This window comes from Cavia porcellus, unplaced genomic scaffold, assembly GCF_034190915.1.
Source record: "Cavia porcellus strain 051 isolate PalLab524CR breed Dunkin Hartley unplaced genomic scaffold, mCavPor4.1 scaffold_19, whole genome shotgun sequence".
NCBI classification, from domain to species: domain Eukaryota; kingdom Metazoa; phylum Chordata; class Mammalia; order Rodentia; family Caviidae; genus Cavia; species Cavia porcellus.
In genome coordinates, this window is record NW_026947502.1 from 64,724,568 (window position 1) to 64,743,098 (window position 18,531).

Here is an 18,531-nt window from a genome sequence, read left to right on the forward strand (position 1 = left end):
TTATGCCACTGAGCTAAATCCTTGGCCCAGAAAGGAGCCTTATCTTTGTGTGTGTGTGTGTGTGTGTGTGTGTGTGTGTGTGTGTGTGTGTGTGGTACTAGGGATTGAACTCATGATCTCAAGCTTGCCAGGCAGGCGCTGTGCCACTAAGCTATATCCCTGGCCCTTTCAGTGAGTTTTTATTTGTGTACAGGGAGTCTATTGATTTTTGAGTGTTGACTTTGTATCCAGCTGTGCTACTGAATTCGCTTTTTTTTTTTTTTTTTTCGTCTTTTTGAGACAGGGTCTCACTATGCAGTCCAGGCTGGCCTTGAGCTCACTCCTGTAGCTCAGGCTGGTCTCGAACTCACAACGATCCTCCTGCCTCAGCCTCCTGAGTGCTGGAATTACAAGCGTGAGCCACCACACCTGGCAGATTGAATTTTCTTATTAAATGTACCAGTTTTGAGCCAGGCATCGTGGTGCATGCCTGTAATCCCAGGACTCAGGAGGCTGAGGCAGGAGAATCGTGATTTTCAGACCAGACTGAGCTACAAACTGAGCTCAAAGCCAGTCTAAACTGCATAATGAGATCCTGTCTCAAAAATAAATAAATAAATAAGTCTACCTACCAATTTTTCAGTGGAGTGTTTGGGGTCTTCTATGTAGAGTATCATATTGTCCACAGATAACAATAGTTTAACTTCTTCCTTTCCTTTCTTTATTCCTTTTGTTTTTTTCTCTTGTCTAATTAGTTTCTAGAACTATGTTGAATAAGAGTGGTGACACTGGGCATACTTGTCTTGTTTCTGGTTTTAGAGATGATTTTAAGTTTTTGTCCACTTATATGATGTTGGCCATTGGCTTGTCATGGATGGTTTTTATCAGATTAAGATAAAGACCATCTATTCCAATTTTTGTAGGGTTTTTTAAAATCATGAATGGGTACTGAACTTTGTCAAAAGCTTTTTCTATGTCTATTGAGATGATCATATGATTTTTGTCCTTGGCTCTTTTAGTATGGTATATTATATTTATGGACTTACATATGTTGAACCATCCCTGCATCCTTGGGGTGAATCCTACTTGATAATGGTGTATAATCTTCTTGATGATTTGCTGTATTCTGTTTGCCAACATCTTAATGAGCATTAATGTTCATTAGGGAGGTTGGCCTGTAATTCTCTTAGGCGGGTCTTTCTCTGGTTTTGGAATCAAAGTAATGCTTGCTTCTAGGAATAAATTTGGATGTATTGCTTCTCTTTAAATTTCACTAAAGAATTTGAGAAGTAGTGATGTTAGGCTTCTAAATTTCTTGTAGAATTTAGCAGTGAATTTATCAGGGCCTGGGATTTTTTTTGATTGCTGATAGGTTTTTAATTACATCTTTGATTTCATTGATTGATATTGCTTTATTTAAGATTTTTATATCTCAACAGCAAGAGTGTTTAGAGGTGTTAAATTGCTGACCATATTAATGTTTTTGGTTGGATCATTGAACACAACTGTTTGCAGTCTCACTGTTTGAGTGTCCACTTTGTATGCTTTGATACTGTGATTTGAGCAACTATCTCTAAGATGATAATATGTAATCTATTAACCGGTGATTTCTTACTGTTTTTTTTTTTTGTAGTTCTGTATTACTTGTACCCTTACACTGCTTTGTTTTGTTTTGTTTTTTCTCTTTTTCCTTTTAAATAAAAATTTTTTAAAAAGATTTTTATATCTATGGGGCTGGGGATTTAGCTTAGCTGCATAAGCACCTGCCTTGCAAGTGCACAGTCATGAGTTCAATCCCTGGTATCCATTTTTAAAAAATATTTTATATCTTCTTGATTCATATGAAAGCAAAAGAATGCTTTCTTTGGTAATTCATATGTATCTAGGAATCTATCCTTTACTTCTGCATTCCCACTTTATTACAATGCAACTTTTCTTTTTTCTTTTTTCTTTTTCTTTTTTTTTTTTTTTTTTTTTTTTTGGTACCAGGAATTGAACTCATGACCTTGCACTTGGTAGGCAGGCGTTTAGGCCACTGAGCTAAATCCCTGGTAGAATGCAAGTTTTCAAAGTAACTATAGATGATCTGGATTTCTGCAGGGTCTGCTGTGATTTCACCCTTTTCATTCCTAATTGCATGGATTTGAGTCCTTTCTTTTTTGATAAGGTTGGATAAGAGATTGTCAATTTCATTTCATCTTTCAAAGAACCAACTCTTCAAGTCATTGATTCTTTGTATTTTTTTTTTAGCCTCAAGTGTTAATTTCTGCTCTGATCTTTATAATTTTCTCCTTCATATAAGCTTTTGGCTTAGTCTGCTCTTATTTTTCCAGAAATTTGAGGTTCACCATTAAGTGATTTAAATGAGCTTGTGGTGTTTTCCTGATATGGGTATTTACTGCTATAAATTTTCCTCTTTAAGACTCCTTTCACTATGTCTTATAAGTTCCAGTATGTTGTATTGTCATTATCATTCAACTATAAAAACTGTCTAATTTCTTCTGTAATTTTTTTTATCTTTTTGAGGCAAGGTCTTACGATGCAGTTCAAGGTGGCCTTCCACTCACTTTGTAACCCAGGCTGGCTTCACACTCACATTGATCCTCCTGCCTCAGCCTTCCAAGTGCTGGGATTACAGGCATGTGTTACCATGCCTGATTTCTTTAATTTCATCAAACAATGAAGGACAAAGAGAAAAAAACAAAAAGTCCACTTCCAGGAGTCTCTCTGGTTCCACTAGTAGATAGCCCATGGAGAAAGTCCTGGTTCGTGCAGCCAGCAGTAGCTTTTTGGTGGGGTAGTGGATAATCTCAGCAGACCTGCCTAAAGACCAGACTCATTGGGCTTGTTGCCGTCCAAGCAATTTCTGCAGGTCTAAGCACAGCTGCGAGCTGCTAGATGGAACCAGCTGCAGTTCTGAGTTCTAAGCTACACCCCTCCCATCTCCAAAATGGCTCCCAGCCAATCACTCTCTCCCAGAGGAGGACTAAGTCCTCTGCACTCACTGCCAGCCAGTGCAGTCTTTCAAGTCTATTATTCCCTTCCGCTGCTATGTCTCTCTGTAGAAGCCTCCAGGGTCACCAGTTGTCACCATCACCATGCACCTGCAGGTTCAAACCACTCCTCTTGTGTGATGAGTCCTATCTCAAGTAGCCACCAACTACCTTCTTTGTTGAAGTTTCTCTCTTCACTCTCTCTGTGGGCTTCCATTCATATTTCATATTCTTCCTGGGTCCAGTGGACCCACTTCCCTCCTCCTTGTCTTCCTCATGATGCTATATTCCAGCATCTCTTCTGCTTACTGCTCCACCATTTTAGGTCTGCCATAGTCTTTTAGTGGCTGGGATTATAGGTGTGTGCCCCCATGCCAGACTTTCCTTCATTTCTGAAGGATCATTTTGTATGATATATAATTCCATAATTCCCATTAGATTTTTTCCTTTCAGCATTTTAGTTGTTATACCACTGCCTTCTGGCCTTGGTTTTTGGTGGAAAACGTGCTGTTAGTCTTATATAGGATCCCTTTCTTCATTCATAAATCACTTTTCTTTTGCTTCTTTTTTTGCCCTGGGCATTGGATCCAGGACCTCAAGCATGCTACAGCTGCAGACTTCTGTCTTTTGAGTTTGGTTATAATATGTCTCAGTATATATCTCTTTGAGTTTATCCTACTTGGAGTTCATCAAGTTTCATTGATATGTAGATTCATCTCTCTCACCAAATTTGGAAAATTGTTAAATATGATTTTTTCAAATATTTTTTTCTACTCTTTTCCTTTTCTCTAGTCCTTCCAGGAGGAAGAGAAAAGAATATGCTGGATGGTCTCCTATGGGTTGTGTAACCTCTGTTCATTTTTCCTTTTATTTTTCATACTGAATAATTTCAATTAATTTAGTTTCCAGTTTGCTGATTCTTTTTCTTTTTTTTTAATTCTTTTTTCCAACATGCTCAACTCTGCTGTTTAATTCCTCCAGTGTATATTAGCCCAGCTTTTTAAATAGCATAGCTGGCCTGGATCTGGGTAGTTACCATTTAGTGTCACCTGGAAGTCCTTGTGGTTTTTGCATTATATATTTTGATGTTATGTTTTCTGTGACTTGCATCCTTGATAATCCTTCTCTTTACTGACTTTATCTAAAATTCAATCTGGTCTGAAGCTCAGATTGAGCTGTTTTCCTCTGGGGAGGTCAGCCAAGAGCCATCCAGTGATCCTCAATTTTTTTTTTTTGGATCCTCAATGTTTTAGCCCTGATTTGCCAGTAACATCACAGTAGTCACATTCCCAGAAGACAGTTGCCTCTGGTTTGTACACAAGTGTGAGTTAAGAATCAATTATACAAATCATGTATAGCAGTGTGGTCCTATAATCCCAGCACACTAGGAAGCTGAAGCAGGAGGATTGTAAGTTTGAGCCCAACCTAGGTGACTTAGTAAGACCTTATCTTAAAACAAAAAATAAAAAAAGGTCTGGGATATAGTTCAGTGCAAAGACCCTGAGCTGAACCCTCAGTATTGCAAAAATGGTTTTTAAGGTGGTTGGAAAAAATAAAAAGAATACTATTTTGTGACACATAAAAATTACATAAAATCCAAAAATTGGTGTCCATTTATAAGGTTATTGACACACATCCATGGTCATTCACTTTTGAGTTTTCTCTGACAGCTTTCACACTAGGATGACAGACTTGAGGAGTTGGATAGAGATCATGTGGCTGGCAAAGCTGGAAATATTTACCACCTGACCTTTTACTGATCCCTGATTGATGTGAGCATTAGGTCTGCATAGCAACAAGGAGCTTTTCAACAATGTCTTACCATGGGGTGACTGGACTATCAGTCGTTTTTCATATTTTTAATTTTCTGTGTTTCTATTCTTTTGTTTTTCTTTTTTTACCGAAAATATTCACCAAGAATGTGTTTCTATTCTTATGAGAAGTATGTGCTGCTTTGATATCAATAACAACAAAGTAGATGTTGTAAGCTAAATTGTATACTGACAAAAACAACTATACTTCCAAAGGACTTCCCCCCAAGTGTGGTCATTCAAGGGAGATCTCCTCCAGAACACATAGAAAATGGGCTTCAGACTCCTACTTGCCCTCCTAGATCCAAACTCCCTAATGGAAGGACTGTGTGTGTACCCTGGGCCATTTCAGGCTCTACTGTTGAAACTCTGACCCCTGCCTAGTGGGCTCCTAGCTCCTGCAAGGACAGTCACCAAAAGAAATAGGCCCACTCCTCCTCACCATAGACCAACTTGGCTACCTGGTAGGTCAGTTACTGAAAAACTCTCCTTTCCTGGGTCCTCAGCTCAGTACAGGTGGCACTACTGAGGGCTGCAAAGCCCAAGTCCAGGGTCCTCCAAGATGGGCATGGAATGTCCTGTAGCAGTCCTACAGGTCACCACCCGGACCCTGTGAGAAGTGAGGCAGCTCAGCACCTTATCTAGGCCCTTCCCTCCTCTCCCTTGCTCCTGGTAGGCTCGCCTGGTATCTCAGTGCTTTCTCTGTGTTTCCCAGGTATCTTCTTGTCCCCGTCCCCAGCAGCAGCAAATGAACCAGTCCTGGAAGATGTAGGGCTTGTAGCCCTGGCACCCATGGTCGACATGCTGAGCAGCTCACACCTCAGCCCTACAGCTGGCTCTCTCACGAGCCCCCTGACCGGCCCTTGCAACACACTGCTGCCCAACCCAGCACCTGGGTCACAGAGTAGTCAGTTCTCCAGCATCCTGAGTGGCCCCCTAAGCAGCCATTTGACTGGTCCCATGGCTGTTTCCCCAGGGGCCACCCTAGCCAGCAATCTGGGCATGCCCTCCACTTGCCCCATGAGTAGCCACCTGATTGGACCCATGGCAGTATCCCCTGGGACCACCCTGCCTGGTTCCTTGGGCCTGACCTCCACTGGCTCCCTGACTCCAAGCAGCCCCTTAGCATGCCCCCTGGCCATGTCTAAGAGCAGCCCCCTGATGGCCAGCCCAGGCCCAGTTGCTGTCTCTCTAAGTAGCCCCTTACTCACCTCTACCCCTCTAAGTGTCTCTCAGAACCTTGCAGCCAACCCCATGAGCAACCTGGTGCTGTCAGAGGCCCCAAGGCTGCGGCTGGCAGAGCCACTCCAAGGAAGCCCTTCTGGGCCCTACTCCTCAGCTGGGACAGGGCATGCCGCCAGCTCCAAAGGTAATAGGGGCAGGGAAGGGGTGCAGGGTGTCCTGGGAGGGCCAGTCTCTGCTCTTGTCCTGCTGCTTTCTAATGCCCCTCCTCTCATGTTTGCCCTCTTCCAAATCACTAGCACTCTCCAATGAACACCCACAACCCACCCAAGACGCAGAGCCTCTCAGTGTGACATTTATGGGCGCACCCCTCCAGGCGTCCACCCCTGTCAGTACTGTGGCCACTTGCCCCTTGAGCAGCCACTCTGGTCCAGGGGTAGCCTTCTCCTGTGGTACCTCAGATGCCCGGGCCCAGCCTAGTGTCCCCCAAGGACAAAAGGTTCCTGCCTCTGTCCTCACCTCCTCAAGCAGTTGCCCAGTTGGCAGAGTCCTCAGCTCTGCCCCTACCCCTGCTCCTCAAGCTGCTACCAACCACACCCCCTTGAGCACTACCCACCCCACCTCCCGGTCAGTGTGCACCTCCCACTCTCCTCCACGAAACCCTCACACCTCTCCTCGGACCTCATCCGTCCCGGCTTCGGTCACGGACACCCGGTGTCCACGTACCACGGAGACAAATCGGAAAAACGCCCTGGAGTTGGAGCGGAAACTGACTCACCGCAAATCTAGCAAATTCCCTGATGGCTCCCAAGGTCAGTGACATCACAGGACTCTCCTGGGGGCCCCTAGCCGTCTATCCTGCTGCTTCCCTGAGCTGCTGATGAGGACTGTATCCCTCCACCTCCCACCCTCCACCCCCACTCCACACTCAACCAAGACCTTCTGTCATCTCCAGAGTCAAAGCAGCTGTCCTGGGAAAGGCTAGTGGGGGAGATTGCCTTCCAGCTGGACCGCAGGATCCTGTCCAGCATCTTCCCTGAGCGTGTGCGCCTCTATGGCTTCACTGTCTCCAACATTCCAGAGAAGATCATCCAGGTGTGTGGCCATCCATTCCTTGCTGCTGGGGGCCTGCAAGGATGGGGTGGTATGCTGGCCCTGAGGGACAACTAGGGAGCCTTCCCTACTGTGAGGCTAAACTCTTTGGACTCCAAAGGGATCCTGGAATGGAGGAAGCCCAGTGCTCTGCCCCAGCAGTCAGCAGATGTCCAGGGTCCCTACCTTACAGCCTCTCCAGAGAAGAGCAAAGCAAGGAGTCCCAAAAATAGACAGGTGGCTCTCCACCTCTGTCACCCCCACAGCCTCCAGATGGGTGGCCGTAACTCCCAGGGGCTGAGCCAGGGGACACAGGCCCTGGAGATGCTGAGCAGCTGGCAGACTTGTCACCTGGGACTTCATTCCAGTGTTTTCCCAAGGTACTTAGCCTCCTCCTCTGGGAGGGTTGGAGCATTTCTCGGCATCATCAACTGCTATGTGTGACAGTCTGTGGAAGGTTTGGGGGAGGAAGGCAGTGCTATGGGTATAGGTCTGCACTGTGCTCTAGAGCAGCTTCGAGTCACCTGGAAGCCCCGTTGTGGCCAACACAGGGCTGCTGGAGGCAAGGAAGTGAGGGCCCCATCCTGCTTATAAGCCACATTTGGGCTTCTTTTGGGAAAATGGTCTCACCTGTGTTCCTGAACTCTGTCAAGGTCTGTCTGTCTGTCTATCTCTCTCCCTCTCCCTTTCCCTCTCTCTCTACCTCTCTCTCTCTCTCTCTCTCTCTTTCTCTCTCTCTCTCTCTCTCTCTCTGTCTCTCTCTCTCTCTCCAATGCATGCTACTGGAGTCTGAATCCAGGGCTGTGTACTGAGCTACATCCCCACCACTTTTTTTTTTTCATTTTTCATTTTGAGACAGTGTCTCACTAAGTTGCCAGGCTGGGTTCAAACTTGTAATTCTTCTATCCCAGTCTCCCAGAGTGCTAAGATTACAGGCCTCTGCCCCCGCACTTGGCTTCCAACCATTCCTCTTCCCGCATTCCTTTAAGCTGCCTTTATTTGTAGATTGTGAAATCTAGGCAGGAGTAACTTTAAGTTACAAGGGCTGATCTGGGAGGCAGGTTTAAGCTTGCCTTTCCTTTTTGTTAGGTATTTAATTTTAATGCCAGAACTGTCAACTTTGCCCTTATTGTTTGTACACTTCACATCTTACTTAAGGAATCTTTTTCTAGGTGAACTACTGACATAAAACTTAAAAATCACATCGTTTCTCTTAAATGAGAAACCCAGAGTAAAAATAAATGGCAAAATAAAAGATAGATAATAGGAAGTAGGCAGATATATCATTCTCAAAAAAGGAAAAGGGATCAAGAGATGATGGGAAGGGGCAGGAAGGGAAGGCATAGGGGTGAAAATGGGATGGAGGTGGGATATGTACATGTACCAACTTCATACAAGGAATGGACACATTATGTACATAAACATGTACGCCCCCCCCCCAAATAAGGAAGAGGATCAAGAGACGGGAGAAAAAGTTGTTTTACATATGTGTACCAACTTCCCACAAGCGATGTAAACATTATGCACATGTACTAATAACTAAAAAAATTCTTCCATATCTGAAAACACTATAATTTCCACATTCTATTCTATTTGGTGTTTTGTTTGTTTTAACAGTTCAGGCTGGCCTTGAGCTCACTTTGTAGCCCAGGCTAGTCTCAAATTTACAGTAATCCTCTTGCCTCAGCTTCCAAGTGCTGAGATTACAGGGTGTGCCACCTGTAATCTATTTATTTTTGAAGTTTTGGAGTTTCATATTTTCAGTTGAGTCTGCTTCTGTCTGATAATTGATTATACTGGATGGTGTAAAAAGGGAAATCCCTCTCCTGAGCATTGATAGCCCCTTGTCTAGCCTCTGAGGCCAGCAGGACACAGAAGACCCATTGGATCAGGATGACCCCAGGCCAGCACATAGCCAGAGTACAGAGCCTCAAGTAGTAGTGTTAGTGAAGGGACAGTCCCTAGGCCTGAGGGACATTGGGACAAGGGACAGCAAGACAGGAGACAAGGAGGGCTATGTGGATAGGATAATGGTGGCAGGCCATCAGGTCAGCTTCTCTGGGCTCACAGCTGTAAGATCCGAGCACAGCCAGGCCATAGCACGTCTGGTTGCCCAGAGCCCACTTCAGTGCCCACTTCGACCTGCATCTGTGTGGCTCTCCACTCAATCAAACTCCCACCCAAATTGGCCTCATCATGGGGGCCCATGGAGCTGTGTGTCACGCAAGGCAGGCCCCTTCTTGTTCTTCTCCCACATCATCTTACCTCTTCCCTTCAATGTGAGTTTTAGGATCAATTCATCAAGTTCCAGGGAAAACCTGGTTCATATCTTTTATTTTTGAGACAGGGTCTCACTATGCGGTTCAGACTGGCCTTTAATTCACTTTGTAGCCCAGTCTGGTCTTGAACTCAAAACAATCCTGCCTCAACCTCCCAAGTGCTGGGATTATAGGTGTGTACTACCACACCCGGCTAAAACCTGGTTCAGATTTTGAGTGGTTTTATATTGGTTGATGGATTACGGTGTGCTGATCTGTAGACACCATCTCTGCCTGTCATGATCATCCTCAGCACCTTGAGGTTTATGTTGCTTATGCCAAGGGGACCCTTTGGTCTAATTGCTGACTCTTTATTGCTGTTCAAGACCACAACCACCCTCTTGCAGTGCAGACTCTCCAGGGTAACTTAAAACTTGGCAGGCACACTGTAGAAACATAATTAGGTCTCTAAACTTTAGCATCTGATGTCTGGTTAGCAAAGACAACATTTGATTATTAGCAAAAGTCTCGTTCTCTTTGTAGAAATTACTTTGAAAAGAGGCTTCTTGCTGTGTGAAAATGGACTTTTAAATGGAAGTTGATAAAAATGTGTGGACCTCCGATATAGGGGCTGTGCTAGTACTGGGCTAGTACTCCCTTCCCATGGTTCCTTTACCCTTAGCATACGAGGTATCACCTAGGTTGTAAAATTTGCCAGTCATAGCACTTAAGCGTGACTCTTTAGGAAAAAGGCAGGAGACGAAAGAGCACTATTTCTCTCTGAATCTAAGGAATGCAAACCAGTGCGGCGCCCTCTGAACCATGCTGGCTACTTCACTCTAGTTATGCTGCCCAAGGGCCTCCATCACTAATTCCACACCCACTATTCCTCTATCAGCAGTGGCCATTATATACTTGCTTCCCAGGGACTTTCATTCCTCTTGGGAATAGCTACTCTCAAGCCAGGCTTTAGAGAAGTGCCCTTTGGGACCTGGACTAATACCCAGCGTGGCTCTCTGAGGGCCCATTTCAAACTGACAAATATCTAGTCCCATTCAGGAATCCTAAATCTATTTCCTGGTCTTCATATCATCTAGTTGTCTAAGGGATCATTGTTGATCCATATCTGAATCTAAGTCCACTTGGACCAGCCTTCATTTCCCTTCCACAAAATAGTTTCTTCTACTGAACTCCAATGATAGCTGCTGCTAGACTTCCTAAATTCTACTTAGACCTAAGTCATTTGCTTCAGGATTGCCATGAAACTTTAGGCCATGTGACTGAAAAGCTTGAACTGAGCTTCATTATTCAGTGAAGACTCACTGCTGACATTTCATTGAATCTGTATGTTTTTTAATGAGTTTGCAGTTGTGACATGTTTTATAAACCAACTAAAAGCATTGCCAGTGGTCACACCCATCACTCCTTACCAAGATCTCCTCTCTGGAAAATATTCTGAGCTTTGTTCTCAGCACCCTAGCCCTAGGAGACCTTCAGTCCAGCTGTATCCATGTGATAGGAACAGGGTCAGTGTAAGTGGGCAGGTGGTGCCCTGGACACAGCCACAGCCTCTGGTGCCTCTTGCTGGACTGCTAAGAATGTTTTGAGTTTTGCAACATTATTTGGTATCCAAACCCTCTTACTAGTTCTAATAGGTTATATATGGTCTTGCTTTTCTTACAGTCAATCATATCATATAGACAGTTGCAACTCTTCTATTCCCTTTTAAATCAAATATATTTAAACTAATATAAAGAAACAAAGACATGGGATATTAATGAGGTGCCATATATGTGAATACAAGCATACACTGTGCAATGAAGTTACTCCAAGTAATCTCCTTAAATCTCTCTCCCTCACTCACTCTCTTTTCCTCTCCCTCATTAGTGCTGGGAATAAACCCAGGATCTTATGCATGTTAGATAAGCTGAGCTTATCAAACCCTAAGTCTCCTTTCTTTCTTTAGCACATTGTAGCTGATATTTAGATTCTTGAGCAAAATATGCACAAGCACCGGGTCACGTGGACAACCCTCCCTTGTATCCACCTTGACAAGAACACTAGTCTCCCCATTCAGTGTGAAATGTGTTTCGGGCTATTCATCAGACTTTCTCTTAGGCAAATCAGTAAGTGTCCTTGGCTGCAAATAATAAAATCCACACTAGCTGGTATAAGAAGGAAATCGTTTATTGTACATGTTCAGGAGGTTAAAGTTCCAGGATAGATACAAATTAGGCTTGTTTGCTGTATTGCCCAGAAAAATCCCAATACAGCAAGGGACTTTCCTAGGGAACAGTCCACTAACCCAGGAGAGCATGCAGGCACCTAGTCGGATGCTCCCAATCTGGCAGATGCCCCTGAAGAAATAGTGCCATATTGATAGTCTACTTCAGGTGTTCGCCTCTATGTGGAAGTCCCACTCCCTGCCTCGTGGCCACCTGCCTGCCGAAAGTCCAGATGCTATGGTGTAGTGAAGACTGGAAAAAAAAGATGCTTGGCTTCTACTCTTTTTTGTTTGTATGTTTGCTTCTGTTTTTTGAAACAGGGTCTTATTATATAGCCAAGGCTGCCCCTGAACTCGCTATGTAGCCCAGGCTGGCCTCAACTTGTGGCAGTCCTACCTCAGCCTTTTGAGTGCTGGGATTACAGGCATGCACCACCACACCTGGCTCCACCCTCTTAAAACAGTCACTTCTTTAAATTGAGCACCTTGGTCATTTTAAGTTTTATTTCTTTTTATCTTGGTTTTAGAATAAATACATATAGGAGAATGCAGTTCCCCTTAATTAGGAAGATAACTGGTACAACAGAAACACTAAGTAATAGTTAGAAAGGATCTTTGACTGATGCAGTCACTGCCCCGTTGAGAGTACAGTGGGTGAAAAAATGAGAGGAGACTGAACCAGTGCAGTTGATCCCCATATCCAGGCACTGGGGCCACAGGACTGTTAGTGCTAGGGCCGAGAGGCCCTTTCAGGATGGAGCCCAGATAATGAAAGAGGAGCCTTCAGAGGAGGCAGAGAGGCAGCAGGCAGAGGAGCTAGGAGAAGCCTGAGAAAGACCCACAGAATCCGGGACCAGGCAATTCTAGACACATAAAAAGCCCCTCATTTTTCTTATGCCTCCAGATTCCCACTTACACTCTCTGTCCTCAGCTCCTGGTGACCTTGGCCTGATCTCAAATATCTCGTGGAAGATGGAGCAGGCCACAGGGATGGATACTTGAGTTTTAGGGAGCCTCTGGCCCTGTTATGAGTTGGATTGAGCTTTGGGGGGCCTCTACCTCAGGCTCCAGGTCACTGGGCTCTCCTACCCAGATTCCTCAGGCCCCTCCCCTAGGACCTCCTTGTGCAGCCCCCTGGATTGTGGTCTGCCATACTCAACAGCCTCCTTCAGCTGTGCTTGCCTCCGGTTCCCTTGCCTGCCTGTGGGCCAGAATGGGGCTAGAAGGTCTCTGACAGCCATTTTCCCCGCAGGCCTCTTTGAACCCCCATGACCACAAGCTGGATGAAGAACTGTGCCAGACACTCACACAACGCTACGTGAGCATCATGAACAAGCTGCAGAGTCTGGGCTACAATGGACGGGTGCATCCAGCGCTGACAGAGCAGCTAGTGAATGCCTACGGTATACTGCGTGAACGGCCAGAGATGGCTGCATCCGAGGGTGGCTGCTACACTGTGGACTTCCTGCAGCGGGTGCTGGTGGAGACCGTGCATCCTAGTATGCTCACTGATGCACTGCTCCTGCTCTCCTGCCTCAATCAGCTGGCACATGATGATGGCAAGCCAATGTTCATCTGGTAACACTGAAGTCCAGCTGGCCCAGGCATGCTGTGCTCTGCAGTCCTATGCACAGCTATTAAAGCTTCCCATAGAGGATACCACTGGGCCCAGGCTGTTCTGAGGTGCTACCACTTCTGGGTGGCTTGCCAGATCCCTGCACCAGGGTCCTTCAGTCCTGCCTTCTGTGGAGTTCCATGCCCATCTCTTAGAGAGAGCTCTGGAGCAAGGCATGGCACTTGACTGGCATTGGTCAGAAACCTCCAAGTCCCTTTTTCTTGGTGATGAAAACAGTGAAAACTCTGAGGCTTGGGTCAAGAAGAACAGAAACTGTGGAGGAGTGAAGCAAGCAGGGAGGGATTCCCTCTTTCCATAGTAGGCAGGAACTAGGGGTGAAGAGCGTTAGGGCCTGGAGGGCAGGAAAGCAGTAAAGGGAAGAGAGCCTTAAGAAAACAGCTTCACCCAAACCTGAGCGAAGGACAGCAGGGAGATGCCAGTCCCTTTCCAAAATTCCCAACGCCTGGAAAGAAGCGGGTCCTGGAGGCCTGGGTGTGGGGGCTCATAACTGCCAGTCGAGGGGCTGAGGCACATGGGTCACATAGGCAGGGCAAGGGAGGGAAAAGGGAGGTTGGAGGTCGGATGGAATGCGGGAGGTGACCTAGACTGAGATGGGAAGGGCTGTGGGTGGTGTGGGAAGCTGAGGGGTATAGGCTAGGATGGATAAGGGGGTGTAGGGAAAGAGGGCAGCACGGGAAAGCCTAGAGTGCCTTCTGGCCCTCCCCGCCTGAGGGAGGGGCCAGAGACTAGGATAGGGAGGTGGGGAGAAAGACGCCAACTGAGCAGGGTCCCAGAGCACAATGACTGTTGGTTAGACAGGGTTTCAGGAGATGAAGGGGCCACAGGCTCTGGATTCAAACAAGAGTCCTGTCAGCTACCAAGTAAGGAGTTCAAGACAGAGGAGTATGGAGTGCTCTGAGGCCCTCCGTCGTGAATGCCAGGCCTCAGGAGCTTGCTGCCTTCTGTTCCCACTCCTAGTCCTCTGGAAACTTCAGGGGATCCAGTCAGACAGCACAGCCCCTGGAACAGTCACAGCAGGACTTCTCCAGAGAACAACACGAGGGCAGCTTGACCAGATGAGAACCAAAAGCCCCTCTATCTCCGTGGCAACCTCGGTAGAAAGTAGTCCGGACCCAAATCTGCAGTACAGTCTGAAAGGCATTTGGCTGAGCATGATAGTGCATGCCTATAATCTCAAGCACTTGGGAAGCTGAGCCAGGAGGATCACCTAGATTTTGAGGCTAGCCTGGACTACATAGTAATACTTTGTCTCACAACAAAAAACAAGATGATGATGATGATAACGACGATGATAAAAAGTATTTGTACCAGGAAGATTGAAGGGTGAATTTTGGCTGATACCTGCAATTAGAAAGGTGGGCATTCAAAGAGAATAAGCAAGAGTCTGGGTGTGGTAGTGATAGTATCTTACCCCAGAAACCTATAGAGCCACTGCCAGGGTGTTCAGAGAATGGGTGAGCATTCTTCCTGGCTGGCATGCCCAGGAGGAGTCATCATAGGGCATCTAAAATCCCTACACCTGCAGAGAGAAAGCTCCTTGAGGAAAGATCCTAGGAGAACCAACACTATGGACCAGACTTTGGGGGCCTATGCAAGGCACTAAGCTGCCTTCCATTGGCTTTGGGTCTTTGAACTCAAAATCTAGATCCTTCAGGGCAGTGGGGAGTGGCCAGAGGAACCTGATAGGGGAGGAGCCAGAATGCAACACACTGGCTTCTTAGCAGCTCCATACCTGCCCTTACTCAAAGAGTATGCCCTGCACTCCAGACTCTGCTGGCATAGGGTAGAGCCCTTAGAGTTTCCCTGCAGTTTCGAGTGGACATGACAAAAAGTATCTCTTGTGGGACTGTAAGGCCAGGGTCCCTTCACTTTCATTCTTACTTTTCCTATAAGCTGCTGAAATTTTGCACAGATAAGGAGAGAGAGGCTTCTCCTAGCATCTGAACCCTTGGGCAAGTCAGTCATGGCGCATTCCCAGTTCTCCCCAAAGGCTGTACCACATTGTCTTGATCCCTGAGAAACCACCAGAGCTCATGTGAACTCACCTACGGTTTAACTTGATGCTGAAAGTGAGTATCCTGGGCCCCTTACAGCCAAGGAACCCTGTGTGCCATGTAGTCCCTATCAGACCAGCCCCTTTGTTGCCCTGCAGCCCTCACCCTTCCTGTACCAGGAACTGCACCATGTTGCTGTGGGCCACTTTTCATGACCTATTAAACTCAACAAGCTGCTTGGCTGCTGGACTCTCGTGGTAAACCCCGACAGGCTGAGGTGGCATTTTGCTGCCAGGCCACCTTTATGGTGCGGGTGCTGTCTGCTGAGCATAAGTGTATGGATTCATCTTCCATGCTACCAATCTGTGCCTGCTCCTTGATAGACTGGTACACTTCAGCCACTTGGTGCACAGGCATCTGTTTGCTTAAGTCATTGGTGTTGCACAGCTAGCCAGCCTGTGGCTTAAACTACCAAATGCAGCCACTTGTGGCCTGGGGTGCTGAGTGCAGCGCTGATGGACATATCTGGACTCTGCATGCCTTTAAGAGTTGTTTGATCTCCACGCAGCCCAGTGTTGCATGATAGGGAAACACTGCATGTGCGGCCTGGGACCAACAGCAAGCTGCTAGGCAGCAGGTTCCTCCTGTCACACTGTTCCCACTGCTACACACCACCCTCTGTTGTTCCCCCAGTGCCTGTGAGGAGGATGCACTGGCCTCCAGAGGCCTGCTGTCCACCTGGATACAGGATTGGTTTCTGTAGTGTAGTGGTTATCATATTAGCCTCACACTTTGGTACAGAACCTCCCAACTCCAGGCCACATTACGCCCTAGTGGGAAGCAAATGAGCTTTAGGGCCAAATAGACAAAAGGAGTTGGAGCTTCTAGTGACACTACAGGCCCAGCTAAGTAGTTTGGGCAGGTGCTTCACTGAGGGGCTCCTACACCTCACACATGTGAATGCACCAACTGGTGAGCCCTGAGAGAAGGGCACTACCACCCACACTTTTCTCCCCACCTCTGTCTGTTCCCTGACCCAAGCACCACAAGTCCCCAGAAAGGCCTTGGGAGTACACAGATCAGGATCTGGTTGGGGGACAGATGTCCAGGATGCAGAGGGCCACCCTGGGCTGATCACACTGCATACCCCCACCCTTATCCTACACTCAGCTGTTGCTGCTGCACAACTGGACCAAGCAGTCTGAGGCCTTCAGAATGCTCTTGTAAGATAGTTTCATATGTAGTTCAGGCTGGCCTTGAACTCACTATGTAGCCCAGGATGACCATGAACTTGCAGCGATCTTTCTGCCTCAACCTCCTGACTACTACCTAGGTGGGGTGAAGTTCTGGGCAAGGCAGGGTTAAGACTCACCAAGCATTGGGCTTCTCTGCATTTATGTGCAGGAGCCACCACAGCACAAGCTCTTCAGCTATTTCCAAGTAAGTCCCCTGCCAGCTGATTCCCTGGGCTCTGATACTGTACCTTAAGGGAAGGCTGGAGATGACCCTTCTGTGAAGCTCCTGGTGATTCCACCACCTTCAGCCCCTTACAGGGTTAATCCCAATCACATTCAAGCTCCTGGGGATGCTGCAGAGGCAAGTGGAATGCTAGGACCCACAGAGGAAGGGATTCCCTGCCCAGGGCCATGGAGCAAGAGAAAGGTGGCACCACTTCTATCAAGCAGGAGCCCTACTGAGATCACCCACCTAAACTCTGGTGTGGCTACTGCCTGGACTACATCATGTACCAGAAATGCCAGCACTCAGGGCAGCTAGGTCTGCCAGCTTTGGGACCACCTCTAACCTGACTCCTGCCCTAGAAGACAAACAGGGGATGTTCAGTACTGTCCTGGTGGTGCTCATGGAACACTCAGTGTCCTCCTAAATATGGCACACAGATCACAGGCATGGCAGGTGACACAGACCACAGCGCAGAGACAATCATACCCCAGAACTGGCAGACTTAAGGAAATCTTTATTGTGGGGCCTTTCATACAGCCTCCTGGGCCCGGCGGTACTCATAGACACTGCCACGTTCAGAGAAGGCTGGGAATTGTGGGGGCGAGCCGGGAGGTGGGGCAGGGTCTTCTGGATCTCCATAGCCCCCGCCACCAGGAGTATGAAGGCAAAATACATCCTGTGGAGAAGAGGTACCAGTTCAGAGTAGGGATAGCCCTGCCCCAAGCCAAAGCAATTATCTGCCCCTCTGAAGACTAGTGAGCAGCCCTCTTAAACATCAGAGTCTGCACACACTTGTAATATCAGCATTCTGGGAGACTGAGGTGGGAGAATCACAAGTTTGAGCAACTTAATGACTCAGAATAAGTCTCAAAGGGCTGAGGAACATAACTCAGGAATAATGCTGAAGAGGGGAGAGAAGATAGCAGGTGACACTCTTACCCCAGGGTACACAGTCACCGATGTCTTTGCACCCAGATTTACTGTGCGCCCATCCTTGCGGATCAGTAGGTTTAGGCCACTGGCACCTGGCTTACCTCCTGCAGAAGGGGGCAAAGTACAAGGGTATCCAAGGAAACATGGAATGGGGAAGTAGGGGAGATAGGGAGCTTGGGACCCAGATTGGGTCAGAAACAGAGAGGGAGGGGCCGGGAGACACCCACCATAGAGGCCATAGGGTCTGAACGCACGGCGCTCAGTCAACACAGACAACAGGGCTTCCTCACGAAAGAGCAGCTCACGAACTACACCATCACCACCACGGAAGCGGCCTTGACCCCCAGAGTCTGGCCTCAGCTCAAAGCGCCGCAGGATGACTGGGTACCTGCACAGACGGGCTCAGGTCAGCCAACTCCATTCTTGCCCAGCTGCCCACCCCCTCACTCTGCTCACCGGCTCTCCAGGATCTCAGGGTCAGTGATACGTGTGTTGGTCATATGGCTATGCACACCGCTGCGCCCATGCCAGCCAGGTCCTGCACCTGCACCTCCAGCCACTGTCTCATAGTAGCCCATGTGGGCATTGCCGAGGGTCACGTTGTTCATGCAACCCTGGCAAGGAAGTGGTCACTGCCCTTGGCTTGGGTAGGGCATGTATTCCCTGTACCACCAGTCAGTCTGACAGCCTCAGAACTACATCCACCCCACCTATATGTACCTGAGAGGCTGCACAGGCCCCAAAGGCCCCCAAAATGACGTCCACCACACGCTGTGATGTGAGAACATTGCCACCCACTACTGCAGCCTCTGGAGATGGGTCCAGGATGGAGCCTCTAGGAATCACCACATGCACAGGAGCCAGGCAGCCCTGTGTGCAGGTGAGTGGGTGGTAGCCAGGTGCAGTTAGAACTGGATCCTTCTCAGGTTCCAGCCCATGAAGAAACTAGTCTCTGCCCACTCTTGATC

General features: G+C 47.5%; 2 protein-coding genes and 1 long non-coding RNA gene across 12 annotated transcripts in view; 1 reads left to right on the forward strand and 2 right to left on the reverse strand.

The window, feature by feature from the left end:
- Nucleotides 1-6,853, reverse strand: part of LOC134471678 (uncharacterized) — a 52,524-nt gene extending 45,671 nt beyond the window's left edge. Inside the window, exon 1 of the long non-coding RNA XR_010041265.1 lies at nucleotides 6,744-6,853. This is a non-coding gene — a long non-coding RNA (uncharacterized LOC134471678). The remainder of the gene's footprint in view (nucleotides 1-6,743) is intronic.
- The window catches only part of Spatc1 (spermatogenesis and centriole associated 1), a 29,960-nt gene extending 16,242 nt beyond the window's left edge, over nucleotides 1-13,718 (forward strand). Inside the window, exons 2-5 of one of the 2 annotated variants that reach the window (XM_063231239.1) lie at nucleotides 5,499-6,152; nucleotides 6,598-6,777; nucleotides 6,921-7,060; nucleotides 12,792-13,718. In XM_063231239.1, the coding sequence (XP_063087309.1) occupies nucleotides 5,499-6,152; nucleotides 6,598-6,777; nucleotides 6,921-7,060; nucleotides 12,792-13,121 (1,304 nt within the window). In that variant the 3' untranslated portion in view covers nucleotides 13,122-13,718. Of the gene's footprint in view, nucleotides 1-5,498; nucleotides 6,153-6,264; nucleotides 6,778-6,920; nucleotides 7,061-12,791 lie in introns of both variants that reach the window. The other variant, XM_063231238.1, reaches the window with a different exon arrangement.
- A 3,406-nt stretch (nucleotides 13,719-17,124) lies between these two features.
- Oplah (5-oxoprolinase, ATP-hydrolysing) overlaps nucleotides 17,125-18,531 on the reverse strand; it is a 33,541-nt gene continuing 32,134 nt past the window's right edge. For all 9 annotated transcript variants that reach the window (XM_005000878.3, XM_063231242.1, XM_063231243.1 and 6 more), the window contains 5 exons: nucleotides 18,284-18,433; nucleotides 18,020-18,177; nucleotides 17,791-17,951; nucleotides 17,570-17,667; nucleotides 17,125-17,306 (listed from right to left, as the gene is read on the reverse strand). In XM_005000878.3, coding sequence (XP_005000935.1) covers nucleotides 17,160-17,306; nucleotides 17,570-17,667; nucleotides 17,791-17,951; nucleotides 18,020-18,177; nucleotides 18,284-18,433 — 714 coding nt within the window. In that variant the 3' untranslated portion in view covers nucleotides 17,125-17,159. The remainder of the gene's footprint in view (nucleotides 17,307-17,569; nucleotides 17,668-17,790; nucleotides 17,952-18,019; nucleotides 18,178-18,283; nucleotides 18,434-18,531) is intronic.